Below are 27,998 nucleotides of genomic sequence, written 5' to 3' on the forward strand. Positions count from 1 at the left end.
TTCAAATGGTGCATTATTATATAAAACATCATCGCTCTAACCTCTGGTTCGCGGTTAGAAGTCAGTTAAATAAATGACATGAAAAAATGAAATATTATTCAAAACAAAAGCATGGGGCTGACCAGCATGGAGGAAATGTGTTTATCCGTGTGGAAGTAATGCAAACAACAAACGTGGTTTAAATGTGTTTTGTTTTTATTTCTCTCTTCACTTTGTTTGGATTAGTTCCGATCGACAAGCAGTCTAAATTCTTCATCTTCTTCTTCTTCGTTTTGTTTTACCTTAATTGCATAAACTTTCTACTTTGGTCTTAATATAAAATTCGTATCATTTTTCTTCCTTCTCTATTTTTCGCCGAATTCAATTGTTTTTTTTTTATTCCTTTTTTCTTTCCTACTGGTTTGTGTGTGCACGCGCCTGCACAAGAGCGTGTAGCGTTTGTTTCTAACCTACTTCTAATGCATTTTTTCGTTCACGAAAATAAAGTTCAAGAAAGCACACACTCTGGTGCGTGCACAAACACAACGCTTTGCGCGTGCAATATCGGCTCCTACTTTCCTGCAGTCTGCTGAGGGTAAAAAAAAACACACGCCAAGAAGCATCCCAATTACCGTTTCCGTCCCACACAAATGGCACACAAGGAAAACTAACATACTTCGGCGGCAGAGCGGGCCAAACTGGGATACGTGCAAGCATGCAGCGGGAGAAGGAGCACGCCAAAAAGAGGGAAGTTAACGGATGCGCGCACGCGGTGCACACGGTTTCCTGCCGCGTTTCCGCCGGGCGGTCGTGGCTGGCTGCTTGCTGCGACATCATGCCGACTGTGCCATTTGTTGGCCGGGATGTTCGACGGTTGTGGTGGTTGTGGCGGCGGCGGCGGCGCTATTGCTTCGGCTGCTCGACATCGCGGTGCCGCTACTGCTCGACGACCCGCTTCGTCGGTCGCTGGTCCCCACCGATAGATGTCGCTCCGGGTGTTGTTTGCCTTTTCTTACAGCGGTACTGGCTTTGGCGTACGCACGTGATTTGCCCAGCTGCGAAGCGGCCGGTGCCGGTGGTGGTGGCGGTGGTCGTCCACTTTCTAGCTCGTTCACCCAGGCTGGCCCATGTGCCGGGAGCTCCGTGGCGGACAGTTTGGAGGCGACGGCAGCATTCGACAGTGGCCGGCCACTGCTGCTGCTGCTGTTGCTGCCGCTGCTGATCCCTTTGGTTGCATCCTTCGGCGAATGGGGCGACGGGGAGGAGGGGATCGCATGACCGCCGGATGAGGCTGGCACCTCGCCACTGCCCGCCGTGTCCTGCTTTTTCCACTTGGTGCGCCGGTTTTGAAACCATATTTTTACCTGCGTAAAAAATAAAAAAAAACGGGGGAAACAAATTAGTCACTCATTATAATAGTGATTGGTTCGGGAGTCGGGTGGAAAACACAAACACAGGAAGAGGAGTGACGTATAGCAGTTAAATAATCACCATGGCGACCCACACAAGGATTAGTCGCTTCCTGCAGACAGCCGGCGTGAGGCATACCATCTAGTAGGGGCCACGACGCTCACAACGACCGAATATACCCCGCACTCATCTCCTCTTCTACCTCGACCCTTTTCCTTTTGTGCCACTTGTAGCCCGTGTCGCGCGTGTGAGTGTGTGTGTGTGTGGAAAGCCACTAGAGATTAATTATCTCACATTTCGTGGGGTGATTCTTCATCCGAACGAGCAATTCCTCACGCACCGATGACAAACAAACACTCACACACACTCACACACACTCACACACATACATGTCGATTTACGTCGAGGCAGGTCGACGGAGCAAATGAAACGAAGCAGGGGGTGGAGGGAAAATTTGAGAAAATATTGTTGTCAAAATCATTTGAATGACACAAATGAGCCTCTCACGTCGACGAAAACGATCATCACCACCGTATACAGCTTCTGTTCTCTCGGCAGGGAACGTTTCGGTTCGGTGTTCAGTGAAATATGGTTTCTCTGTAGTTGTGTACAGTGGCGGCCGCCTGAAGTCGGACCCTAGACAGTTCTCTAGACCACTTATCGGAAATCTTTCTTCACCCATCGATGAGGACACACTTCGATCGATGGTAGTATCCAAATATTTCCTTCATATTCATTTGTTTCTTGTATTAATGAAGATTTTACAGGGTTTCCCACGATTTATTGGTCAGTTCCCATGATTTTTAGGTGTTTTCCCATGATTTTTTGATCGTACCCGATAGATTTTTGGTTCGTTCCCATAATTTATTGGTATTTTCCGATTGGATATCAATACAATTGGACCTAAAAATTCTGGGAAACTGCCAAAAAATCGTGGAAACGCACCAAAAAAATATGGGAACCCACCAAAAATTGATGGGAACCAAACAATAAATCGTCGGAAACCCTGTGAATGAAGAAAAACTGACAAAATTTTATCTATAATTTCATTCCTGATACAGTGAAGTCTCTCTAAGATGTAGTCTCTTCAAGGTGAATTGTGTCTTTAAGATAAATATTTAGACGGTCCCGTCATATTCCATACATTTTATATCTCTAAAAGGGTAAGATCTCTCTTGCACTCTGTAAGGCCGCAAATACACGACGCGCGTTTCCGCGGGCGCGTTCAAACGCGTATAACAGTTCCGCAGAGATATTCAGCTGAGCATCTCTGCGTTTCCGCGGTAGCGCGTTCGAATGACATTTCATTTCTATGGCTGGATTGTTATACGCGTTTCCGCGGGCGCGGAAACGCGCGTCGTGTATTTGCGGCCTAAGGTGCATATGAGATTTGGCAGCCGAAATTCTCAAAGATTTTTGAATTTTTGAACGACAGTTCACAAAAATATTGGTCCAAGGATGCCAGGTTTTTTCGCTGATTTCATGGAAACTTCACAGCAACAACTTCATAAGATTTCCTCAACATGAATCTCTCTAAGTTGACGGTCCCTTGAAGATTCACCTTAGAGAGATATCACTGTACTTTTAAATGATTTCCTTACTTTACATGGTTTTCCACGAGTTCTCATAGCCGTGGGACACTTAATGAACTCTTTCTAAGGTGAAATGAACCTAATGTAATGGGAATTGGACTCTATAGCACGCTTGTTGGACAAATCCAATAGGAATAGAGTCCAATTTCCAACACATGAAGTTCACTTCCAATAGGAAAGAGTCAAGAAAGGGTTCGACAACTATGAGAGCCCCTGGTAAATCCTGTAAAATTACGAAAAAAATAATACCCGCTTTAAAATTACTCCGATATTTAAATTGGTTAATCCGGACGGTTGAGCGCATGACCTAGGTTATTTAATACGCAGATGACCACCCAAACTAGTCGATGTACCTTTCATAACTGATATTAAATGTTTGAAGAACCATGGTGAAAAAGGTTTTCCAATAAATGGTCTAGAGAACTGCCATCAGGGTGCCGCAAAGTTAGATAATAGGTGAAAATATGAGGTGTCCGACTTTAGGTGGCGGCCACTGTATCTGCCCTCCCGCATGCCCATGGCTTGGATGGATGGATAGATGCTCTCGCACGGGGCCGGGGATGATGGATTGTACTAAAAATAACACATTACACTCAAAACTTTTCTTTTTATAACTGTCGCTTTTTATGATTGTTGGAGCAGTTAAACACCATCAACTGGCGGGGTGGGGGGGGGGGTACACCTCTTCTTCTCTCACCTCTTCGAGCACTGATTAAAATGAAGAGCCAGTTTACCTCCAAACCAAGGGGGAGGAAAAACACGGACAGAGCCAGGGTTGGTGGTGTCGAATAGAAAATAAACATCTCATTTTTAATTTTATATCCTGTGCTACCGCCGTTTCGGGGTGCCGTCATATGTCTTCGTCAGCTGTGGGACGCCGCCACCGACACACGGTAAAACGCGTGCAGTTTGGGTGTGTGTGTGTGTGTGTGTGTGTGTGTGTGTGTGTGACGAGCTCCGTGCTGTTAAACGAGAGTGGCTTAAGCGTTTCCGCCCGCACAAAGGACGCACCAAGACAGTCCATCAACAAGACAGACGGATCATGACAACCGCGCGTTTCCGTCCTCCAGGGCAGTTCATTCCACCTTCCCTCCATCTGAAACAGTAGTAACGTTAGAAACGGTTGGAAACGGAGCGACGGCGAAGGGGATGCTGCTTCGCTGATCGCTGGCAATACGAGCTGGTGAAGAATGCGTTCTGTAACACACGATTGAAACTAAATCATTCGCCCAGCAGCAAGCGCGTTGGCTTTTACTACCTTTCATGCTCTTTTGCAGTAGCACGCGTACGGGTACGAGGGCGCGAACGATCATAAATGGTTCAGTCGGCGGAGTGTGGTTGTTTCGTTTTGATGTTTGCCGCCGCGCGCACCATCCGCACGGACCGCGGATCACCGGATCACGTTAGCTCCGATCGTAACCTCAACACGCACGCACGCACGCACGAGCGGGGCCAGACACCAGGAACCAACCAGGGGTGTGTGAAGGGGTCTGCCGCATTGTATATGCGCCATCCATCCACCATTCGCAAGAGAGAGAGAGAGAGAGAGAGAGAGAAAGAACGAGACATGACGACGAGACCAACGAACGGCGGTCTCACTCACAGCAGAAGAGAAGTTGTCAATCAGTTTTACGAGGCGGAATAAATAAATAAAACAAATTAAGCCGGCACCGTCGTCTTCTCGAGCGAACCCGACCGAAGATATTAACTAATGAGTGCGCGCTGGGGAGGGATTAACGAAAACCGAACCTCAAAGGACATCATTTTGTGGGAGGACGGAAATATCTTCTGTTTGTGGGAGGTTTTTTTCTATGAATTTACCCCCCAGACGTAAAGGGTGTGTGTGTTTTGAAGAATTTCCTTTACCACACCGAACAACAACAACATCGGCGAAACGATGTTTATTAGTTGCAAATAACTGCTACTTAATGTAGGTGTCGGGACCAAGTTTTGGGTGCAATCGATCAGAATTACATTGGCATTTAACGCCAAATAAAAATGGTTAATAATGATGAAACGATGAAACTGTAATATCGATTAACTTTTGATTCATTCCCCCATCTTAGGTCTGTTATGATACGACTCGCACCTCTATATTTATACTAATAACAGGCTTGCTGATTGGCCCCCCCCTAGAGCAGTAAGACGTAAAGCAGATCTCATTTTTTGGATCTTTCTCTTCCGCTTCCGTCTCTGCTTGAAACGATCGTCGCTCACTTAACCTTTGCTCCTCCTCCTATCGACACTGGTAGGAGCATCTAGCATGGCATTCCAATCGGCATTCCAAGCTGTTCTTATGTTATCCAGAACAAAATCAATCCTGTTTTGATGGTGTACCAAACATTCAAACGTACATTTTTGCTCCCCCCGCCAGTGGAATGTGAACGGATTAGGCTCGGAAGGGTGGTTTGTTTTCTTGGTAAATACATTTCTGTGGAGGAGGTATCATCAGATGCCTGATTTCATTTTATGGTGACATTTATTTTTAATAGGTTCAACTTATTACTCTGTGATTTTAGACCATGTGGTCTTAACCTCGGACTTTTTCAGCTAATCACGTTTAACTTTGGAGAGTTCTTTAAAGTTAAAATTAATACTACTGTCACGATTCGGATTTTGTAACTCTAAGAAACCTCGTCTTTTTTTCATATTTCATATTCATATTCGCCTTCGTAAGCACTACATTCCAAAACGTTTTTAAAAATATAATTAAATCAGGAAAGAACTATTAATTCTTGCACTTACAGTTGCTCTATAAATTGATGGTAAAGTATCTGCATAGCATTTTCATATTAACTTATCAATATTTCATAATACTTTATTGTCTGTTACATTTAATTTGTTTGACCAGCATTGTCCTTCTTGTGACTATTATGTTATCATTGCCTATCTGTGAACTCAAATTGGCTAAATGATGACCTTAGATGTGTTATATTTGTCATGTGTTAGATTATTATCATAGGTGCATCATTAATTGTATGACATCAAATTATATATATTTTTAAAATTTAACCAAAATATGACTGACAAATGATAATAATCTTCCATAAAAACCAATGCTCGATACTCCGAAAGATTATCCGATGAATGGTATCAAAATTTTAACTTTAGCCTAAAAACTGCCCAAGATATTGATAAATAATGGCGAAAAAGTTGAGTGTACTATCAATTCATTGAGCAACTGTTTATCTATTTAGAGGCGGTCCCGTGGTTCAGCCGTCAACTCGAACGACTCAACATGCTCGTCATGGAGTCATAGGTTCAAGCCTACAATGGACCGTCCCCCCGTAGCAAGGACTGATTTTATCATATCCGGCTTAACTGGTATGGGATAATGAAGTAACTCTCAAAAGCCTTGTATATAATAGGGCCGGCATGTCCTCGTAGGGACGCTACGACAAATAGAAGAAGAAGACTATCTATTTACCGTCCATTGTAAGAACGTATAATGTTTAATTTTTTAAATACACTCTACTGAAATTGCAAAATAGCGCTTATTATGTATTTAATTTTGTAATTATTTTTATTTTATTATTTTTATTTTATTAATTGCTCGGCCACGTTGGGTTACAGCAATAGTGCTTACTGACTATAGTATACAATTATTCACGAAGGAGTTGGAAGGAGTTTATGGTACGGAAAAGGAGCGAAGACGGGATCGGTAGACAGGATAGGATATGTTGAAGTCGAACAGATCAGAAGTACTATTAAAAGACGACATAGCTCTTACAAAAGGCTCATTGCGAGCAAAACGTGTACGACATATAGGTAACTGGAGACGAAAACGATAACGTAAGGTGCGACAAGGTGCAAACAAATGTAAGCGCTACAGAAGTGAAGGAGTATCAATCGTATTGAGCAATATGCCAGCGACGAAAGAAGCCTGAGCGACCGAGAGGCGGTGCTCCAACTTGGCAAGGCCTAATAGAGTGCATCTATCGTCATACGAAGGAAGCGGAATAGAGTGATGACCCAGCGACCTACGAAATACGATCCTTGTAAAACGTCTCTGGATCCTCTCAATCCTTTGGAGCAGAGATAGTAGGACAGGAGACCAGATGACACAGGCATATTCTAGTACGGAACGGACCAACAACAATAAAGGGACTTAAGACAAAAAGGATCACGAATCTCAGTGGACATGCGACAAATATAACCAAGACTTTTGTTGGCCTTGTTGATGACATAGTCCGTGTGCTCCTTGAAAGAAAGACTCGGGTCAAAGAAGACGCCAAGATCCTTAGACAAGGACGCACGGGGAATAGGGGCATCACAGACACTATAAGCATGATTTATACTTGTAGAGGATCGGAAGAAAGACAAGACAGAACATTTTTCAGGAGGAGGAATTGGTAGGCAAAGGGCAAATATTTGAAGAAATTAAACTAAAGCATTACTGGTGAGAGCTCGGAAATAATCGATTCCGGTTCCGTATTCAGAATCAATTCCAAAGCCGATTCCGAAGCCGATTCCGGAGTAGATTTTGGAGCCGACTACAATTCCGGAATCGGCTCCGGAGTCATAATCGGTTCCGGAACGGTAATCAAACTTGGCTCCGAAAATAAGAGTCAGTTCTAGAATTGAAATCAGAAGTATTAGAAACGAAAACAGCACCGGAATCTCCATGAGAATGGATCGTTTACTAATAGCTGCATAAGGACCCAATCGTCTATTTTCATGGAGATACCGAAATCGAATTTGATTCCGTAGCCGCTTCTGTTTGGGGAGCCGATATCGATTTTAGAGCCGATTTCGGAACTGGTTTCGGAAACTGATTCCGGACCTACTATCCGATCCGATTCCAAAAAACTTCGGATCTATTTGGAATCGAATTCGACCAAAATTTCATTTTTCCCATCACTAATTTGCATGACTTTCCCAATTAGATGACTTTCAATACATAGCAAATCTAATGTAAATTGCGCAAATCACAATACAATCTAAATTGCAAATGAACGTATGATCTTGTTTTGAGATGTTTACAATGATTTTCATCAAATAGGGTAGCAATATAGCCAAGATATATCGAAGATCCTTCATGATCAGAGAACAATGTGTTACCTCTTTTTTCAAATTTAAATGTGAAGTGGAGTTTGTTGGAACGTTGCTGAAATTAAGGCAAATGTTTCACGCAATGTACCTTAACGCGTTTGGGTAGCACAAGTAGCACCACTACACAAATGAATAAACCCGTTTACTAAAGTAAATAAATGCATAACCAGTAAGCAATCAAATCACACCCTACCTGTGTTTCCGTAACGTTCAACAGCTTGGCCATTTCCGTCCGCTCGTTCGACGAAAGGTACTTCTTCACCTCGAACTGTTTCTCCAGCTCGAAGATCTGGCGCCCGGTGAAGGTGGTGCGGGCCTTCTTCTTGCGCCGATGGTGACTAGGGACGCTGGTGGTGGTCGTTTCCTCCTCGGTCAGCACGGCGCCGGCGGTCACACCGTTCGACGGCACGCCCGCCGGCTTCGGCAGCGAAAACAGCGTCGACATGGTCATTGTGGCCGAGGCGACAGCATCGCTGACCGCGCTAAAGTGGCCGTCGGCCGTCGAGGAGTCATCGTTCGACATGCAGATGTCCGAGTCGGCATCGCTCGAGTGGGCCAGTGCTGGAGGTGGCACAACGCTCCGCGGCCGTTGCTGGTGGTGGGCCGGCGTAAGATGGGCCGGCGTGTGTCGCTGATGGTAGTGCACCGAGGAGGATCGTGTCGATTCTTGCGTGGAGTCTGAAAAGAGGAAATAATATACATTTATTAGTTAGTCCTATTCGTCTGCTCGTCTTCTCAAACACATTCAGGTGCTGATTTTACCTTCTTCGGACATAATTTTTCGCTCGTGAAAACGTTCCAATGAATTCCGACCTAAGCTGGGCGTTTTTCTACGCACAGGAGGCGTTACATCCGCCGACGAGGTGTGTTTCACTATGCACAGATTGAGCGGTTCATCGTTGGGACTCATGGGGCGCGTCCGTTCGACCACATTGGGCCGCTTCTCTTCGATCTCCTCCTCATCGCTGTCATCGTCCTGATCGACGGTAATGTTGTCCTCGTCCTCGACTATCGATCGCTGCTGCTGCTGCTGCTCCTCGACATCGGTTGGACGGTAATAGGCGGATGAAACGTCATCACGGCATTCCTCTTTGCTGGCTGCGTCGAAGAGACTGCGGTACGGTAGTTTGGTGTGATTGTCTTCCCGCACTGGGACATGGGAATTTTGCGTCCCAACAGCAGCGACGCCCGTTCCCTTCCACCCCAGAATGTCCATGATGGAGTGCGGTGTCGGTGGCTGCTTCGGTGGGTTCGCGTACACGTGTGGATGCCACTGGGTTTGTTTTGTCCACTCATCGCTCGGTGCTTTGCTGTGCGCGAGCGGGATACTTCGGTTGATGTCGTGATCCTCGGCCGTGTCGTCGTTGTGGTCACCATTTTTCAAGATCCTGTCCACCGATACGGATCGTGGTGGATTGTGATTGTTTGACTCATTGTTGCTGGGCGGTTGCTGCTGGTGCTCTTTGTCACTGTGGTTCGGTGAATGCTGATCATCCGGCACGTTGCTGTGGTAGAGATTCTTCACCTCTAGAACCTCTTCCGCTTGGGTCATTTTTAGTTCACTGGGCCTGGGAGCGGGAGGGGCGCACAGGTTTCAATCAATCTTAAGCTCGACGTATGTACGAATCACATCAAATACCCGTAACACGTGTTTTTCGCAGAGCTTATCTGAAAAAATAGTAAATCATAAGAAATAATTAAAATTTATATAAAAGTAAACCTCTTTAGACAATTATGTATGCCAGTAGAGCACTCCCTTTTTCTTTAGAGACTTCAATGCTATCAAAAGACAGGAACAGGAATGCATAAATATAAAAAGCTTTTAGATCTGTTTTCTAAAGTTCACCCTTAATATTTCGTGCAATATACCACGAATTGACGAGTAATAAATTAAATATTAAAGCCACGGAGCATGACCATGTTGTCAATTATCAAGGTAATTAGATTAATTGTTCAGTGAACAAACAAAATTGAAAAACAAACATCAACATCGACGTTTTTTGGTCCCAATTACACTGCTTTCTTTACCGACGCCGACAGTTTCAGTTGTATAAATAAAAACGAAACATCGTTGGCCTCATCGAACCAAACAGTGTGACGAAATCTCAAATGTTCTATTAATACCCACTTCATGTCACTATAAATATGACAGGACAGTCAAATTCATGGTGAAAAATATTCCATCTGCTTTAACTCTTCTCGGCAGCGGGCTAATAAATTTGATGTGGCCCCCAACATTTTCATTCTTTACGATCTACCATCACCACCGTTATTAAGAATCATGATGAGATTAAGCAACCACGCTCCCTTTTCCTCCCTCCATCTCGCATGCTCTTTCGCTTTTTGTATGAGCAATTATTTAAAGGAATAATATGTTTTCATTCGCCCGTCTGTTTCACTTTGTCGCCGCTTTTATAGCCTAAGTGACGTAAATTAAATTTGTTTACTTGTTGCGGACCTAATAAACCATTATTCCCAACGTATCTAGTGGTATCGATCCGTTTGTTTGTATGATACTGCTTTCAAATTCTCGTAATCTGTTACATTTGTGTGATGCAATCAAACTACAATTTTATTTATTTTTTTTATCTATACCACGGCACATCCATTTATATTTATCTACATCACGACTTGTTTTTATCGAAACATAATACAAATTTAAAAATTCTTCAAGAATTTGTGATAAAAAATATTTGACCCAGTATTCGTTTTTTTCTTTATTTTTATAGAGACTTTGAGCCAATTGGCCTCATTCGCCTCTTAACACAGTATTCGTGTTGATCGAGTATCTGGGCGAGGTCGAGTCCCTGAGCTCTGATAAACGACGTTTCACTATAAGTACACAAGTTACAAAACGTCAACCAAACGTGTTAGACTTGAAAGATCCTATTGGATTTCATATTAGCCCGTATAAATAATTGAGAACCCCTGAAAAACACTTGTTAGTCAGAATATTAGTCACAACGGTTCAATTGGAAACCTGTTTAAATATCTTATTTCTTAGAAACAATTTCTTTATCGTAACAATAGCACTTTCATTGCTCATTAGAGAAAACAGAGTCAAAATTGATAATGTTGTGTCTGACGAGTTAGTTAGGTTATCTGGAGTACTCCAAGGTAGTAACTTAGGACCGTTGTTGTTCTTGCTGTTTATCAACGATTTGACGACTTGTGTTCCACCCAATATTTGTCTACTGTATACCGAAGATGTTAAACTGTGTTTGCCTGTTAAAACTCGGGATGATTGTTATTTATTACAACAGTTCATAGACTCTTTTAATTCTTGGTGCTTAGATAATGATCTTTAACTCGCAATTGACAAATGCTTCACAATAACGTTTCACAGATTAAAATACTCAATTGAATTCGATCATTCTCGGGCAGGTAGGACATTACTTCGTCGGCAGCATGTGTGTGATTTAGGGTTGACTTTGGACCAAAGCTTACCTTCCACTTGCACATTGACAACATTGTCAATAAGGCTTATACATTATTATGGTTTTTTTATCGTCAATTTCGCGAATGATATGATCGATTTTGCCTAAAATTACTCTATGCTTGTTTGGTTCGTTCCATTATTGAGTATTGTTCTATTATTTGGTTTCCGCATAGTGCTAGTTGGAAATCGTAAATAAGTTGAAATCTATTGAACACAGGTTTACTAGACTATCTATGAATTTTCCACCTTTGAGGGGTGTTAATTTTATGCCAAGCTATAGGGACCGTTGTTTGTTCTTAGGTCTTCAAACGCATGAACATTGTCACAAAGTTAATCATTGTGTTTGTTAGCCGGTCTCATAGTACAGTCGTCAACTCGTACGACTTAACAACATGCCCGTCATGGGTTCAAGCCCCAACTAGACCGTGCCGCCAAACGTAGGAATGACAATTCTGCTATGGGGGGTAATCCATAAGTCACTGAAAGCCAACCCCACAAGTGGGTACAGGCAGGCCTTGACCGATAACGGTTGTTGAGCCAAAGAAGAAGAAGAATAAAAAGTTTTGTCAGCAAATTGTTAAATAATGAATTGGATGCACCTTCTCTACTAGGAAAGCTTAACACCTGTACCTGCCAGAGCACTTCGAACACACAATTTACTTAATACCTAGACACACACTTTATGGAACTAACGATCCTGTATTATCAATGACGAGCCAATCGATAAAGCCATTTATCATTTTTTCAATTTCAATGATGATATTCGTTAATCTAGGGGTTATTTCGAATATTAATAATAAAATAATTTAATAAGTCGTAGCACAAACATACAGGCCAATTATATCTATAAATAAAAAAATATGAATTGGAGAAGGCTGAACAAATAACATCCAACTATTGCACGCAGCAATTATTTGTCGGGGTATTGTATTCCTCTCCTATCTTAGACCTTTCCTCTCCTTCCAGCACACACCTACTAAGTTCCTTAGCATCTGTGTAGGTCTTCTTCTATTTGGTGCAACGTCCTACGCGGACATGTCGGCCTAAACAGATTTTCGAGACTTAACTCATTACCACGTAGTAGCCGGATAGTCAAATCCTTGCTAAGGGGGGACCGTCCATTCTGGGCTTGAACCCATGACGGGCATGTTATTGAATCGTTCGAGTTGACGACTGTACCACCGGACCGCTCCAACGGGACCGCATATGGGTAGGAAAGCTAATGATGATCGCATTTGATATTATTTAGACGAGTTTTCACGTCTTAGATTGTAGCATGGCTCGTTCCGATTGTTAATTATTTAAAAAATCAAAGGAGAACATTACTTATTAAGATAACATTTATTTTTGTATTTAAAGAGGCGAATGAGACCAACAGGCTGACCATTGACGTAGACTTTAAATAGGCAAAACAAAAATCCAGCTGTTTTTGCTACACTTTCCATAATTAAGAGTTTGATTTAAAATTTAAAATAAACAAAATAAACTTAATGTCATTTCAAATAATATCTACAATGCGAACCTTTTTAAACTTTATATCTTATTTTTTAAGTTATACCATGACATCGGTAAAGTCTAGTAAAACCTTTATTGAATCTTTAAATCATCTTCAATAAGCATAGCATGTTTTGAATAACACATTTGAGAAAAAAGTAACGTACTTTATAGGATAAATTGCTGATTGAGCAATAGCTTTATAGCATTTTATTATGAATCGTTCATTACCAGACTAAAATGGACAAAAAATCATTTAAACATTAATCATGAGCATATTTATTCACATACACTCACAAACGACTTTTGCCCCACGAGCACGCTTGTGTTCAAAACAGTCCAATCGCCATTTATGTTTAGTTGCATAGCAAGTGCGCACCGTTTATGCAATAAATTATGCAACATTATAGCAAATGTTAACCATATTGCGCTGTGTGCATGTGTCCGTGTGTGTGTGCCACCAGTATGTCCGGCGTAGTGCTAATAAAATTGTTTTGCAAACATATCATCGCAACCAGCGCAACTTACACAGAAGGTTTCTTCTTCATCCGGTTCATGCTTGCAAACTCGAGAGCATTTCCCAAACAGAGCGCATATCCCACACCACCCCCGCAAACAGCCCGAAATCGAAATCGCTTTCCGCATCCGCAAGTTCGGCAAGTTCTACATTTCACCATCGGATCAATAAATCGTTCCCGGAACTATTTCTCCATGCTTCTTCGGCATCATATGATGTATCAGCCACCAATACAAAACAAACTGTAGCTCAAATGCTGCAAATACGCCAGAATCTCCCGGGGCGTTCCGGGGTTACTGTAGCATTATTGTCCGTCCCGGGCCAGCTCACGGAACGGATCCATTCCACATTGCTTCCCTACCTTTTCCCTCTTTCACTGCCAGTCGAGCCACACGCTTGCACTTAGGTGCACTGCATCCCCGGACAGGAGGGAGGGGGGTGGGGGGACTAAGGCTAATGCCCACAACCCACCGGAGGCGTTTATCGAAAGGAACGCAAAATTTATTCAATTATTAATAAACAGAAAATGGAGCACACACACGCACACACAGAGTGGCCCGGCCAGCCGGTTGGCAAAACAAATGTTAAACCATGGAAACTGATGATGCTGTGGCGAGTGTTCTCTGGGAGATGATGATGATGATGGCGAAGTACCATACTTCAACCGGACAAACACACAAACACACACACAACTGAGCCGGAGAAACCCAAACCGATCGAATTTATCGATGCACACAAACACACTCCATGGGGGTGGTGTGTGGGTGGGTGTGTTGGGGTGCCCGGGTGTGTTAAATTTGCATCAGGCAGATTGTTCGCATATCGATTTAATTGTCTTATGTATCTTTTATTCATACTCATATCTGTCACAATGTCTCACCACATTCCCCTCGCAAATAACCTTTTGCACCCAAACCACCATCAGCAGCACCATCGTCATCATCATCATCAGCCATATCGTCGATGTCACCAGGCGAGACCACATTTTCGAAATACTCTTTCAGCTCTCTTACCCCCCCCCCCCCCTCCCTTCCTGCTACTACTACTACTCTACATCATCATAATCGTCAATAACAATTTCATTAAGCATTCCGCCTGTCCTCAGCACTCCATTGCCTGCATCACTCAGCAGAACCGTCCACCTTTGCCATGGACTGCGCAAATCACAGACTCGGGGACGTTGCGGATGCGGGAGATGCATCCGGGAAGTGGCGCGCGTACGTCGTCAACAGTTTCGTTGGTTGGTTGGTTGGCGTGTCTGCTCCAAAGCGAGCACAAGCGATGAAGAACAATTTAAGCATGCCATGAGAATGCTCTTCTCTGTCTCTCTCTCGTTCATCCCAATAGCACACGAAAAGATGTGCTTCTTCGAGTCGAGTTGAGACAATTCGGGACACTGGTGGCTCCTATCGTATGCTTCTCCCTTTCCCTTTTGTTCAAGACGCAATAAAAGGCCGGGGTAATCTACACCAATAGAACAGAAGTTGGACGCTGTGCGAGTAGCCCCCCGTCTGTCAGAGGGTCAGAAAGATACCTCATCTTCACCTCACCCATCATCATCATCATCATCACCAACCTCGTCATCATCGCCATCATCAATTTCCTCCTCCGAAACCTTTCGGAAGCGTACATTTTCGATTACGTTTTTGAAATGCCAGCCCACCGGTTATGTATGGCCTGTCGGTGGTGTTCAAGCTGCTCTTCCTCATGCCTATTCCCGCTGGTTTTACAGTCCCCCATCCGTCTCCCACAGATGATACGGGATGAAGCGGGTCGCAAGATGGATGCAACGCATCGCACCAGAATTATACGAATGATTTGCTCGAATCATATATACGTATACATAGGACGTGTACCGCCATCCACACACACACACACACACACACGTGCACAGTATAAGTATATGGGTGCGTGTTTGCTACGAAATGAGTCAATTACCATTTAACATCGGCGCACCCTATGATGTTAATTGATGGCTTGTGAAGTATCTTTCATTCCCTTTCCCAAATCTTTCCCACCCCTGGCCGTTCGTGCGTTCTTCTGCTCCTCTTCCGTGTACCATTCTTTCCTCTCACCCCCCTCCCTTCTTCTCGCAGGGGTTGTTTGTGAGAGCGCGATCCAAACAACAGGACAATATCCGGAAGCAGCAGCAGCAGCAGCAGCATCTCGTTTATCTCGTTTCGTATCGGATGGTTTGGCAGAGCATACAAAGAGAGTATGGGCTGATGTGGAACGTGTGTGAGAAAGAGGATGATGGAATAGAGGATGGAGAGGGGGGAAGGATGCTGCTGCGCTCGCGTGCATGGTTGGCTGTATCAATCTACGGCACCGCTCAGTAAATACGGTCCACCTATACACCAACACGCTGCTGTACGGGGCAAGTGCGCGCACACACCCGCAACACTCTTCTGAACATGCCACGAACGCCACACACACACACAATGCAAGCACAGGAAACGATAAGTTCCTATCGGGGTTTTTGGGCAATTAATCATTGGTAATGGAACGAGCGTATTGCTAGCCTTGTGTACACAGGTGTAAGGAAAGGGGCTTTTATCTGTTTTTTCTCGTGTAAATGTTTTCAACTTTTCGCTTTCATTGCCGTTTATTAACCCACTTCCTTTTCTCGTTGCTTTTAGTTTCGTCTTGCTTCTTCGGAACCAATCAATTGTGATGAATAATATCCTAACACAGGTTAAATTGATAACGTCCAATCCAGTAGAAGAGCATATCAATACAATTAAAAGGTTGTAATATTTCTTGTGGCGTGTGGTTTTGCGAGTGCTATGATGGCTTAAAATTAATCATGCCTTATTCACGTTGAACAATAATAACTTTTCATTGAATGTTTGCATCTACACACACGATCAAATGTATTTCAATGTCCGCTTCGATTCTTCCTTTATTAATAGGAAACCAGCACCGAAGATAAAGGAAGTTTTTAATTCTTAAGATGTGCCAAAAAATAAGGAATAATAAGAAATTCTATTCCATAAAATGATTTAAAATACTGTATCTATTAATTTAATATTTTTTCAATTATAATTCAGTCTAATAGCAAACTCAATACACTACAAGTATCTTTTTTAACATATCAATATACATTTATATGGTCAATATTAAATAATCCATCAGTACAAATGTAGGGATAGTATGATTTGAACCATAAATTCGGTTGGCTTTTTGAAGCCTTCGAAGTTTCATTATTATGAATCAACTGTTGTTTGCCAATGCATAGGTTGTGTTAAATGCTTAAATATTTTAATGTGTTTATCATTAATCTGCTATACCAGGAACTAATCATATACATAATTTATATGATAGGTTGAAACATTTATAATGAATATTTAATTTCATTTTGAGCAGATTAATTAAAAATAAGAACAATAAAAAATACACCAACAACTTTTTTTTAATACCGGAATATTAAATTTCTAAACATGGTGCGTAAAACAAGTCGAACAATGCTATTTAAATTGGTTATTACTATACATAGTCCTGTGTTTTCGCTTGGTGTACACTATCCAATGTAAACTCCTTCATCAGTAATTGGCTATTACAGCCGAGGTTTTGATCACGTGTTCGCATGTGAGTGATAAGCATAGGAAAAGCTTATTTATATAGTAAAAAATAAAAACAACAGCTTTGGAACATTGTGAATAATCAATAATAAACAAGTCAATTTAATTATGTTATTACCTTCGCTTAAACAATATGTGGTAATGCGCAAGACAAGTCCAAACAAACCTTGTAGATGGGCAATTACAAACTGTTTGTCATGAACGAGGAGGCACTTCTAGCTAAAAATGTTTTATTTTTACAAATGGATAAGAATGCTTCATTTTCTGGAAATTCAAATACACTTGCGCAAATAAATCCAATGCGTATTCAAGGTATAAATTCAATCCATTTGCTACCAGTGCTGGGCCGTTCGGCAAGACAAACGCAGAACATGTGCTAACAACAACGCAATTAAGATTTTTAAAGATAAACATACAATGAACGCGCTCGAGGGAGCTGAAAAGAGATTCATTTTAAGAGAAACTAATTTAACATAGAGAGACTTGACTGTAATAATTTAAAAAAAAAACAACAACCTTTGTTTAAGTGTGTTTAAATAAAATCCTTGTTATGACCATATTGCACATGCATGTTATCGCATTGCGATTTGATTGAAAAAAAACGTTCAAATATAAATTACAATAATTACAATAGATCAAAAGCATTTCTACGGTAACTTATCATTCCGTGCCGCGCACCTTCACGCGCAAACGATGCGCCAGCAGAAAGCCGGAGGGGACCAATAATATTCGATGATAAATCATAGCAGCAAATAAGTCTACCATTAATAGGCTGCTGCGATGAAACAAGCAATATCCACAGTGGGAAAGAGAGGCAGAGAGAGAGAGAGAGAGAGAGAAAAAAAAAGAAAGAGAGACAGTGAAAGGCGAGAGAGTGGTTCAACAGCATGAGGTAAAGTAGCAATTTGTTTGTGTTGGTAAGAGAAAGAGAGAAAGAGAGCGAGACACAATGAGAGGAACGCCGAAAGAGAGAAAGAGTGAACTCAAAACGGAAAGCCCAATGCGAAGGGCGCCACGATCGCCGCGGAACGTTAAAACGTTAAATGTGCAATAACGACCATTTGGCTAATTGTTTTAGCAAGCATAATACATTCACTTCGGCTTTGGAGTTAATTAGCGGCGCATGAACGGTGCATGAGGAGCGAGGGCAGGGGCGTTGGGTGTACAAATACAATCCCCCTTCCTTTTCGATCCCACCCTTGCCTTTCCACACACACACACACAATGACGCTGTTTGAACCGCGGGTGTATGTATATTTTACTGCTCTCGCTACACTTGCGTTTAATGTGCGCCTGCAGCGCCTGGAGAGGGTGGCGGTTGGGTGGTGGTGAAAGGTGGCGGAAGGGTGAGGAGGTATGTGCGGTAGCGCCAATAAAATAAATCAAGCACATCATCATGGCCGTAGAAGAGAGCGGACCGCGGCGCATTGATTGTTTGGCGGATTGTTTACTAATAGCTCTTTGGAGCCATTCCAAATTTAAGCTCTGCCAGTGATAATTGTACCCTTCCTTCCTCTTTCTCTCCCTCTCTCTTCCTTCCTACCTGACCCGATTATGAAACCGGTTGAACGTGGTTTCGGCCGGTGCCAGTTTTGGGTAGGTTAGAAAAATTCCATTCCAAATTATCACCCCTAATAGCCTCTTCCCAATGCTTGATTTAGGGGCGTGATGGTTTAATTATTAAGATTTAAGGTTGCAGGCGTTGGGCAGGTAATAAAAGAAAAACATGGGGATTTTATAGACCCATAATATAACTCTCCATAAAGCAGCCGCACCTTCAGACCATCGCAAAACGCATCGAAACTCGAACGCCGTCGAACCGTCATTACAAGTGCACAACACACATTCGGGCGCAATCGGTTGCAAAATGCACTTTCCATCGCAGCAGCGGCGCAGGCAGGACGGAAGGTTCACGCTTCAATTTATCAATCCAACTGCTGTGACGTGGTACTCCGCCGCTCATCGCACGGAATGCCATTTAAGTGCACCGCCGTCCCACTCGGGCCGCTTCTCGCCCACCGCTCGTGGCACAAAAGGACGAAATAATTGAGTAATGCCAACAACATCACCCAGTCCCTACTGCTTGCCGTCCCTTTGCGACCCCTTTGCAGCATACAAACACACACACAGACACAGACACAGTGTGTTGCTGCACATGCAATTAGATTCACATTACGTTCGCTCGCATAAAGGGAATGAGACACACTTCTCCCGGCTTCTCCCTGCTTCTCACCCCCTCTTCACGCATGTGTTGCTGACCTGTGTTGTTAAGCATAAGAAGGGCACAATGAAACCGTTCTTCTCAGGCATAAGTGGTTCCCCTCTTACACCTTACCTTTCCCTATCCCATTTGCAATTCTCACACACCATCATCAAAATCCATCTTTCTATCCGGCATGATCCCGCACTCAGCATCCCCTCCGCAACGCTTGCCTCCTCGGATAGTTTTCCCTTTCCACCCTGCTCTGCTCTGCCTACCCAGCGCCACATGTGTGTGTGTGTGTGTGTGTGTGTGTGTGTCTTTTCTATTCCATATCAAAGTAAGCACGGGCAAGGGGCAGTCAAAGGAAGCACGAGAAGAAGAGAGAGAGAGAGAGAGAAAGAGAGAGAGTGAGGTAACACGAGAGAGGAGCGACCAATTTCGCGGATCTTCCACACAGTCGCGAATGACAAAATTGTAGATTTATCATTTAAGTGGTGTCTTGTTTTGCTCTCCACGTACCACCACCACCACCACCCCATTATCTCCACAAACCATTGCCAATTCGCCGAATTACCCACCCCATTAGAAGATGTATGCACGTACCGCTCCACCCCACACATACACACACACCCACAGCCACCACCAATCGGCATGATGACGATGATGGTTGGCATGGCTACAGTGCTGGGTAGAGAAAAAAAAAAAACACTGGGGAGCAAAGAAAGGGTGGCAATGGGGTGGACGCTGGAAGTGGGGTGAATAAGTGTCTCGTTTTTCGATTGCACTGTGCGGTGTAGTGTGCGGTGTGGAGAGTTTTGTTTTGCTCTCGTTTTCTTTGCGGACTCCCTCGGGCTGACGCTGACTGTTTGTGTGAATGTATATTTTTGCACTCAATGCACTCTTCCCATTCTGATCTATGTGCTGCTGCCCCCTCCTGCCTGTCTTACCCTCCCCCACGTCGCTTATATATTACTCGTTGCCAGAGCAGCAGGCCTCATTCGCTTCGTAGCAGTCTATTTAACTGTAATTAACATTTGCCTTCGCATCATGACTTTTTCGCATCAACATTCAATTTTCTGTGACGGGAATGTTTTTCTTTTTCTTTTTTTCTTTTACTTTACTCGTATGCTGCCTGTCTCCTCTCATTCCACTGCGTATGGGAACTAGGGGTAAAATTGGGCCTACTAGGGACTATGATAAATACAGTCGGAATTTAATAGTTGAACGCTTTTCAGTTAACATGCTTTTTTTTAATTGAACGCTCTATAATTGGTTGACAGTTCGATTAAAAAGCATGTAAAAGGAATTGTATGGAAAATCCAGTTTTGAAGAAAAAAAATCCAGTTATGCAGGTTTGCAATCGAAATGCAACCAGTGAGATGCGACAGTAATTTTAAGATTTTTTTCAGAAAACACAACAATTTATATGTTATTATTATTTATTTATTTATTTATTTATTTATTTATTTATTTAAATCAAAGTTATCGGGCAGTATGCCTAAATAACTTAAAGCTTACAGAGTACAAGTTTAAAGTATGGCCCTAGAACTAACTTGAATATACTGACGCAGCTGACTAACGGATTGATTGAAATCTGCTGATAACCCTAACCTATTATACACATCAATCATTTTGAGCAGTGGATCATTGGCACCAAAACCAGTCGATCTAAAAGGGCTTCTTAGTAGCTATGAGTCAATAAAGTATTATGAGTCAATAAAGTGCCCCACAGCTATGAGAACGCCTGAAAACCCCTGTATGCGCCTTTACGGTTTATTTGTGAACTTACATCAACCCAATGCTTCAAAACCACGTTCTAATTAGTGTTGGGATTCATGGTTCCTTTGTTGAAATACATTGAAATACATACATCTTCAGTGATGAGTAATTCGAATCTCTAATCAACTCTTCAAGCATTCATCAATCTCTAAAGATTCATGAATCTCCAATCACGAAAGATAAATTAATCTTCACAGACTCATGAATCTAAGAGGTTCATAGATCCATTAAAATTTATATATATATTCAGACATTCATGAATCTTTAGGGATGGTTTCAAAACAGTGAATTTGCGCGATCCTACCAAACAACATAACCGTCGTGGGTTCAAGCCTCGCATGGACCATCTCTCCGTAGCAAAAACAAAAAAATCCGGCTGCATGGACTTTCCAAAAAGTCTCGAAAGCCTGTATGAACGCCGAGAAGAAGAATAATAAGAAGCTCAAGCTCTATGAAGCTTGGGAGATGTATGAATCCATGAATCGTGAATCTTTCAAGACATATTCATGAATCTTCTTCGACATATTCAATATTTTGATCTTCCGAGATTCAGATTTATTGAATCGTTTCGAAGATTCCTTCAGATGCATGACTCGAAATCCGATTTACCCAACACTAGTTCTAATATGCAACAGCTAAAAAGTTGCAAAGCTCGACATTGTATGGGTGTTAATGACGTGGTGCTAATGGGCAAAATAGGCATAGAGCAAACGATCAATCGACGAAAAAATTTGACAAATGACCAAATATAACAGTTTTTTTTAACAAATGTGTCATCTTGTTAATATTTTCATCAAATTTTATGAAACAAATCCTTGAAGAAATTTGAGCTCATATATCTCATGCTACATTAGACAACTAACGAACAACGTCCCGAGTAGTTAACACCCTTTAAAATGCAGGAACATTAAATTACATGCTTTAAAATTGAAGCGTCTATACTGGGTTTTTTAAGGAGTTCTCATAGTTTATTGGACACCATCTTGACTCTTTCCTTACATCTTGGGTAATGAACTTTACATCTTGAGCATTGAACACCATGGTACCTTTTTCGACAGGCTTTTTAAGAATTCCTATTGGATAAGTCCAAAAAGGAGGCCATCCAGGTCCCATCAAATATAGTTAGATTCTCGTAAGAAAGAATCAAGAAAGTGTCCCAAAACAATCAGAATTCCTGAGAACCCCCTTTGAACTGAACCAGAAGCGTTTTAGGGCAGCGATGAAATGCAACATGCTGAAGGAATGACTACAAAACCATGGCATCATCATGTAGCATTGATCAAAAGAACATGGCCAGTTTTCTCCTCTGTAAACTTGTGTATATTGTTGCTTATTTTATGTAAAGTCGTGCATTAATTTAGTAACTTTCTCTTGTTACGATACCTGTTAAAATTTACTCTTTCCAATTTTTCGTTTATTTATGCTGAGTAAAATAAAATGATCCTCACTGTGCCCCGCGAGGCCTATTTTGCCCCGCGTTCCCCTACCCATGGAGAGTTCTGGTTCAGTATTTGAGTTCGCCAATCGGTGCGCACACACTTGGGTGATGATGTAGCGCGCCCGCGACCACGACGATGAGATGATGACGGCGACGATGATGCCGACACGGTTCATAACGAAATGGGAGAGTAAAAACACGCAGATTGCATTTGATGCAATTTACAACTAGCAGCGATCGAGTTCCAAACACACAAACACACACACACAGCGAGAGTGCCACATTGCATCTTTAAGACGGTCCGGCGATGGAAAGAGCGCACGGTCGTTTGATTACGGGCAGAGGCAGCGGTGTCGGCCAACTTAAGAGGCGCACACATGTGCGACATGTGCATTTTCGTGATTTATCCACACAGAAAGCAGTGCATGCACTACCACCATCGTCATCGCACATCACGGCCACAGCGTCATTTCGGTTGAACGGTTGTCATTTATTTTATTAGCCCCGTACACCGCACCGCACGGCTCACCGCGCCCCGCCATTGACACCTTTTGCGCAAAGCTGCTGACCGCGCAGCCCAGCCACTTGAAGGGACTGGCGAAGCCGAGGGATTGAGATGCGTTCAACTTACTTAATTTAGAGTTTTGCTCCTGCTCCAGACGCTGCACTAAATTGCACTAGCCGCACAAGAAGCAGTGCCGACCTTTTCGAGCAGTGGCGCACAAGCGAAGCGTTCATTCCCCTTTTGCGCAAACGGGCAGCGCTCCATGGCGACACGGCAAATGCGGTAACACACACACTTTAATTAGTAGGCGACGAATCACATTTTCTGCCGCGTACTGTCACTCCGTTTGCCGATGGGTGGCCGGAGGAAGAGATCACTTGAGCTGAAGAACGTGAGCCTCCTCACCTCACCCCACCCTTGTTGCACTTATTCGATGCACTTGTATCGGATTTTTTTTCGCCAGCAATCTTTGACTCAATTTTAATAGCCCATCAAACGTCAATTAAAATATGATCAAACTGATCCACCCCCACCAACCCCCACCACGAGGTGGCAGCAGGTGATAAGCCAAGGTAAGAGCGCAGGCAGGCGTGCGAAAATAAAACACTCAACGTGGGGAAAATGTGATGAAAATAGCTCCTCCAAAGGGAGGCCCCGGCCACCCCTCACTGCACTACTCGCTCCCCGCGCGTTCCACTTACCCGTAGCCGTGGTGGTTGTGGTGGTAATGTGAAGCGTGCGCGCGGTTTTAATATTTTAACGATCGATCGCTAAACGCCACCATCGTTCGTCAAGCCCGCTCGGCACGCCGCCGCTGATGAAGAGTGAGGAGAGGAGGGATGATTTTTGTTTTCTTACTGGCCCTGTGCGAAGGATTGAGTCACTGACAAATGGCACCTTTTTATTACTCTTTTTTTTTGGTTGTTGTTTTGCTTCTTCGCCACTAGCCCTTTCGTGCACTTGTACACTTGTTGCCCGCGTTGGCTATAAAATAAACACGTTTCCACTCCTATTATCGGTGAACAGCAGCAACAACAACAACAGAAAAATATAAAACAATAATTGTAAGCAATAATCAATACACACTTATGCGCTCGGATGCGCACGCGGCCGGGACGGTGGAGGACGGCGTAATGTATACGGCACTAGCAGCAGCAGCAGCAGCAGTAGCACTTGGAAATCAACACTACACTACACACACACACACACACAAAAGCCATTCACACTGATTCAAATTGCTCAATAACTGTCACTGGCAGAGGCAGACCCCGTCGGCCACCAGAAGAACCCAGCACCAAATCAAGCGCAATGGGACACGGACCGACCCCAAATGGATACACAACCGTTTGCTGTATCGCTGCTGCTGCTGCTTCTCAGTAAATTGGTTCATTCATCTTCCGCACACACTTTCTTTCCGAACGAAACAAAAAAAAATAAATAAACGGCAAACGAGCAAGAATGGACACGGAGCGCGCGGAGTGTGTTGTATTCTTGCTACAAAGAACCGCACAAACGCGCAAACACACACACACACACACACACACACACACACACCGAGAGAGCGAGAGAAAGGGCAGCGCGACAAGTCCAGGCAGGCAGCAAACTATTTCGTAGCGTGTAACGACACGCGATCAAAACGCAAAAACGCCCGGCGAGGTTTTTCAGAGGAATTATTATTCAATTTACTCCGCACCCGCATCACACGCTCATCTCTCTTTCTCTCTTGCAGTGCGCTCTCCCTCTCCCGTTCACTCTCTCCACACTGGAGCGAACGAAACGGAACGAGCCATTGCTTTGCTCTCGTTTACTCTTTCGTTTCGCTCACACTGCTGCTTCTCGCAGCGCTCCGGCCGCGGTGTTGTTTGCCGCCGTTATTCCTAGAATAAACTGGCCACCTTCATGCGCCAGCGGCCGGGTTTGCTTGTCGCTTAACTGTTCCATTTCGGTTGCTGGCGATTGGTGAAGCCAGAGCGTGGTGGCACGGCGGCCACTTTTGCCCAGAACTATGATGAACCACTTCCCTTTCCACAATCCCATTTTCCTCGGGCGGAGAGGGAGGTGAAGAAACAGAGAGAGAGAGGAAAAGAGAGAGAGGGAAAGAGAGAAAAAGAGAGAGAGAGAGAGAGAGAGAGAGAGAGAGAGAGAGAGAGAGAGAGAGAATGTTCACCTAATTTGAATGTAATTCGTGTTGCATTGCCATCACGAAACAGCGCAAAGCACGGGAAGAGATGGTGTAATAATTAAGGGTAAGAAGTTCCAGTTCGGCGAAGTGTTTTAACCGTAATAAGAGTTGCTGGCTTCGACGGAGAACCGCAGGAAACATTAACAAGATAATCACTAGACACAAGACACGGTTTAAACTGATTTATGGACAGCGCCGTTAATCACACACCAACGAACGAGAGTTTGATAACTGACGAATTGGTGTAACAAAAACTACGAAAACAAACACACACACACTTTTTCACCGCAATAGTGGAAAATGTCATGTGGAACCCAACCGTCTGAAGCGACCAGAATACTAGTTCTAACCATGAATAATAATGACGGATTTTCGTCTGCGCTCAACATTATTTATGAGCACAATTAGCACACTGACAAGACGTAATAATGTCGTAAAAAACAACGGATGGCACAAGCACGTGTGTGTGTGTGAGAGAGAGAAAGAGAGGGAGGAATTACAGTTTAAAAAAAATGGCAGAAAAATTGGAAGCACGCAAACCGGTCGCAAAACAATGTAGAGTCAAAGGTAGGCGCAATTCAAAATTCACCAATACGCTCGTTAGATCTTCCCTACAGCTGCTGGCAGCACACCAGCGGCCCCAAGTAAAAAATGGGTTCAGATAAATACGGCGCGTAAAGACGAACTGAGAGTGATGGGCGAACTAACACACACACAGCACACTGAGTTTCAATCCAATCCATCCATCTCTCCTCCCGCTGCCCCATGGAAAGTCGAAACGGATTTCAATAATTAGGATGACAAAGGGAAAATGTGAGATGGGAAGCGAATGGGAAGCTGATGCTGCTGCTGACGATGATGACGATGATGACAAACGCACGGCAGCGTAAAAGAGAGATGAGTGCACTCCGTTGGCTTTGCCGGGTGTGTTGGGTGAAGAGGGAAAAGGGCTTGCCGGGAGAGCAGGGCTTACTTCATTATTGTGGCCCACGTTATATGCCCCCAAGTGACGGAGCAGAAGTGGAAAAGGCGAAGGGAGAAACGAGAACCTCTTGGAAAAACGCTTAAACGGTGCTCTTAATTGAAACAAACAGTGACAAGCGCGAAACGATCCAGAGCACGGCCCGCTGTGATGGGAGAGAGAGTGAGAGAGAGCGCGCAAGCGAGAGAGGTGAACAACACGACGGCAATAATAACAAGCGGTACTAATAGCAGTAGCAGCAATAATAATAATAACAACAACAGCACCATGAACAACAATGTAAACGCGCCTCGCGTAACCGACACCCAAAAACCGAACCATTCTGCTTTTTTTTCTTTCGTTTCGCCCTGGCTCTGTTTAGCTTGCTTTTCCTCTCCGGAAACCAACCGTCGTCATTACACCGTACCTCCACCACCACCAACCACTACCGCCACTAACCCGTGTTGGGAAAATTCACCGAAACGTAACACAGCACGACACACCACAGCACACGGCACAGTCCGCTCGAGTATAGCCAGAAGGGAAAAAACCGTTCTCGGGGCGCAGCGTTTCAAAAACTGCTCCCGCACTGCTCCGTGTCAATTTATCGACTATTAACGCACACAAAAACTCCGAATGTCAATTTACAACTGAAACCATTTGTCTGATTTGAGAAACAAACACACATCAAGGAAAAGGCAGTAAAAGATAATCGACTCCCCGCGCGCACTAATGGAGCATAGAATTACATTCATATTCATCGCGCGCACACACAGCCAACACACCATCATCATGCCGTATATTATTACTGCTGCTGCCGCCACCCTCCACCATCACCACCATCGACGATATCCATCTCGCTCGCACAGCTGCCCATGTGCTGGCCATTTCGCACCGAGCTGAACTGCGAGAGAAGATGTGGCCGAGAGAGCGAAAGGGCGAGCGAGCGCACGAGTGAGTGAGTGAGCGAGTGAGTGAGAGAGCGAAACTCGAAGCTGGCCCGATTGGTTCGGTGTGTGAGTACGCTGCGAGAGTGTGCAGGCGGCGCGCGAGAGCAATGCACACGCGAGCCGCAAAGACGACAGGTTGCGCAAAGGCGGAAGCAGGATGGCACGATAGCCGGTCGTACATACAAGCGCATCGCTGCCCTGCCCTGCCCCGCCGAACGGTATATCGGCAGTGGTGGTAGTTAGTGCTTTATTGCGCTTGTTAAACGGAGTTCTTTGATTGACCGGGTCCAATGGGGCCCGGGGCGGGGGGGTTGGTAGACGGGAGTGGCTAGAGCGAGGAGGGAAATTGGAAAAACGATTTTGATTTGAATGTCCCTACTCTCATATGTATATAATTTTCTGCTTTATTCTCTTCCCTCCCGGTTTCCAACCGGCGCTGCCGGGTGAGGATGAACCTTTAGCAGCAGCACAACAACAACAACAGCAACAGCAGAGAAAGAAACAAGGGGAAATTGGGGGCGGCCGGCTGGGAAGCGATGCGACGATACAAGTGTATCATCTTCGTTATCTGCGGAACGGGAGCGAACAAGTGCCTGCTAACACACATCATCCCCAATCGCTAACGCACGCTGGCACGCTGCGGCGCACGAGATCACAGACAGAGCCACACATACACACACACAGGAGAGGATAGAGCGCATCTGGCGGAAGGGCGGCCGGTGGAGGAAAGAGTAATGTCGTCTTCCTTTAAGCGCTTGTTCGGCGATTTAATTCGCACTTGTCGCCGCGGGTCGCTCACTCAAATCGCCTCCACTCTTGCTCTCTCGCTCTCTCTCACGCTCACTCTCTGTTTCTCGCTTTTTCCCCCTTATTTAAATGAGAGCGCCTGAGAACAACAGTAGTCACTCGGCCTCGG

The 27,998-nt window shown here is 44.0% G+C and overlaps 1 protein-coding gene across 9 annotated transcripts; it reads right to left on the reverse strand.

The window, feature by feature from the left end:
- Window positions 1–174: 174 nt before the first annotated feature.
- LOC120948561 (homeobox protein B-H2) lies at window positions 175–27,922 on the reverse strand. Of its 9 annotated transcripts, none has more exons than XM_040365023.2 (5): window positions 26,611–27,922; window positions 23,691–23,998; window positions 8,796–9,701; window positions 8,227–8,711; window positions 175–1,343 (listed from the first exon to the last, which is right to left on the reverse strand). In XM_040365023.2, the coding sequence occupies exons 3-5, from the start codon at window positions 9,583–9,585 to the stop codon at window positions 813–815; spliced, it is 1,806 nt and encodes a 601-aa protein (XP_040220957.2). In that variant the 5' UTR covers window positions 9,586–9,701; window positions 23,691–23,998; window positions 26,611–27,922; the 3' UTR covers window positions 175–812. The 9 variants fall into 9 exon arrangements, with proteins under 9 accessions (XP_040220957.2, XP_040220959.2, XP_040220955.2 ...); XM_040365025.2 differs by having other exon boundaries at window positions 23,691–23,973; window positions 26,592–27,922; XM_040365021.2 differs by having other exon boundaries at window positions 26,592–27,922.
- Between the last annotated feature and the right edge of the window lie 76 nt (window positions 27,923–27,998).

The sequence above is a fragment of the Anopheles coluzzii genome, chromosome 2, assembly GCF_943734685.1.
Source record: "Anopheles coluzzii chromosome 2, AcolN3, whole genome shotgun sequence".
Classification (NCBI taxonomy): Eukaryota; Metazoa; Arthropoda; class Insecta; order Diptera; family Culicidae; genus Anopheles; species Anopheles coluzzii.

Excerpts from the sequence above, each read along its gene's own strand:
- LOC120948561 (XM_040365023.2), bottom strand. The coding sequence starts at position 9,585 with ATGACCCAAGCGGAAGAGGTTCTAGAGGTGAAGAATCTCTACCACAGC. Across the intron at positions 8,712-8,795 it reads AAAAATTATGTCCGAAGAAG|ACTCCACGCAAGAATCGACA; the intron begins GTAAAATCAGCA and ends TCCTCTTTTCAG. Across the intron at positions 1,344-8,226 it reads TGAACGTTACGGAAACACAG|GTAAAAATATGGTTTCAAAA; the intron begins GTAGGGTGTGAT and ends TTTTTTACGCAG.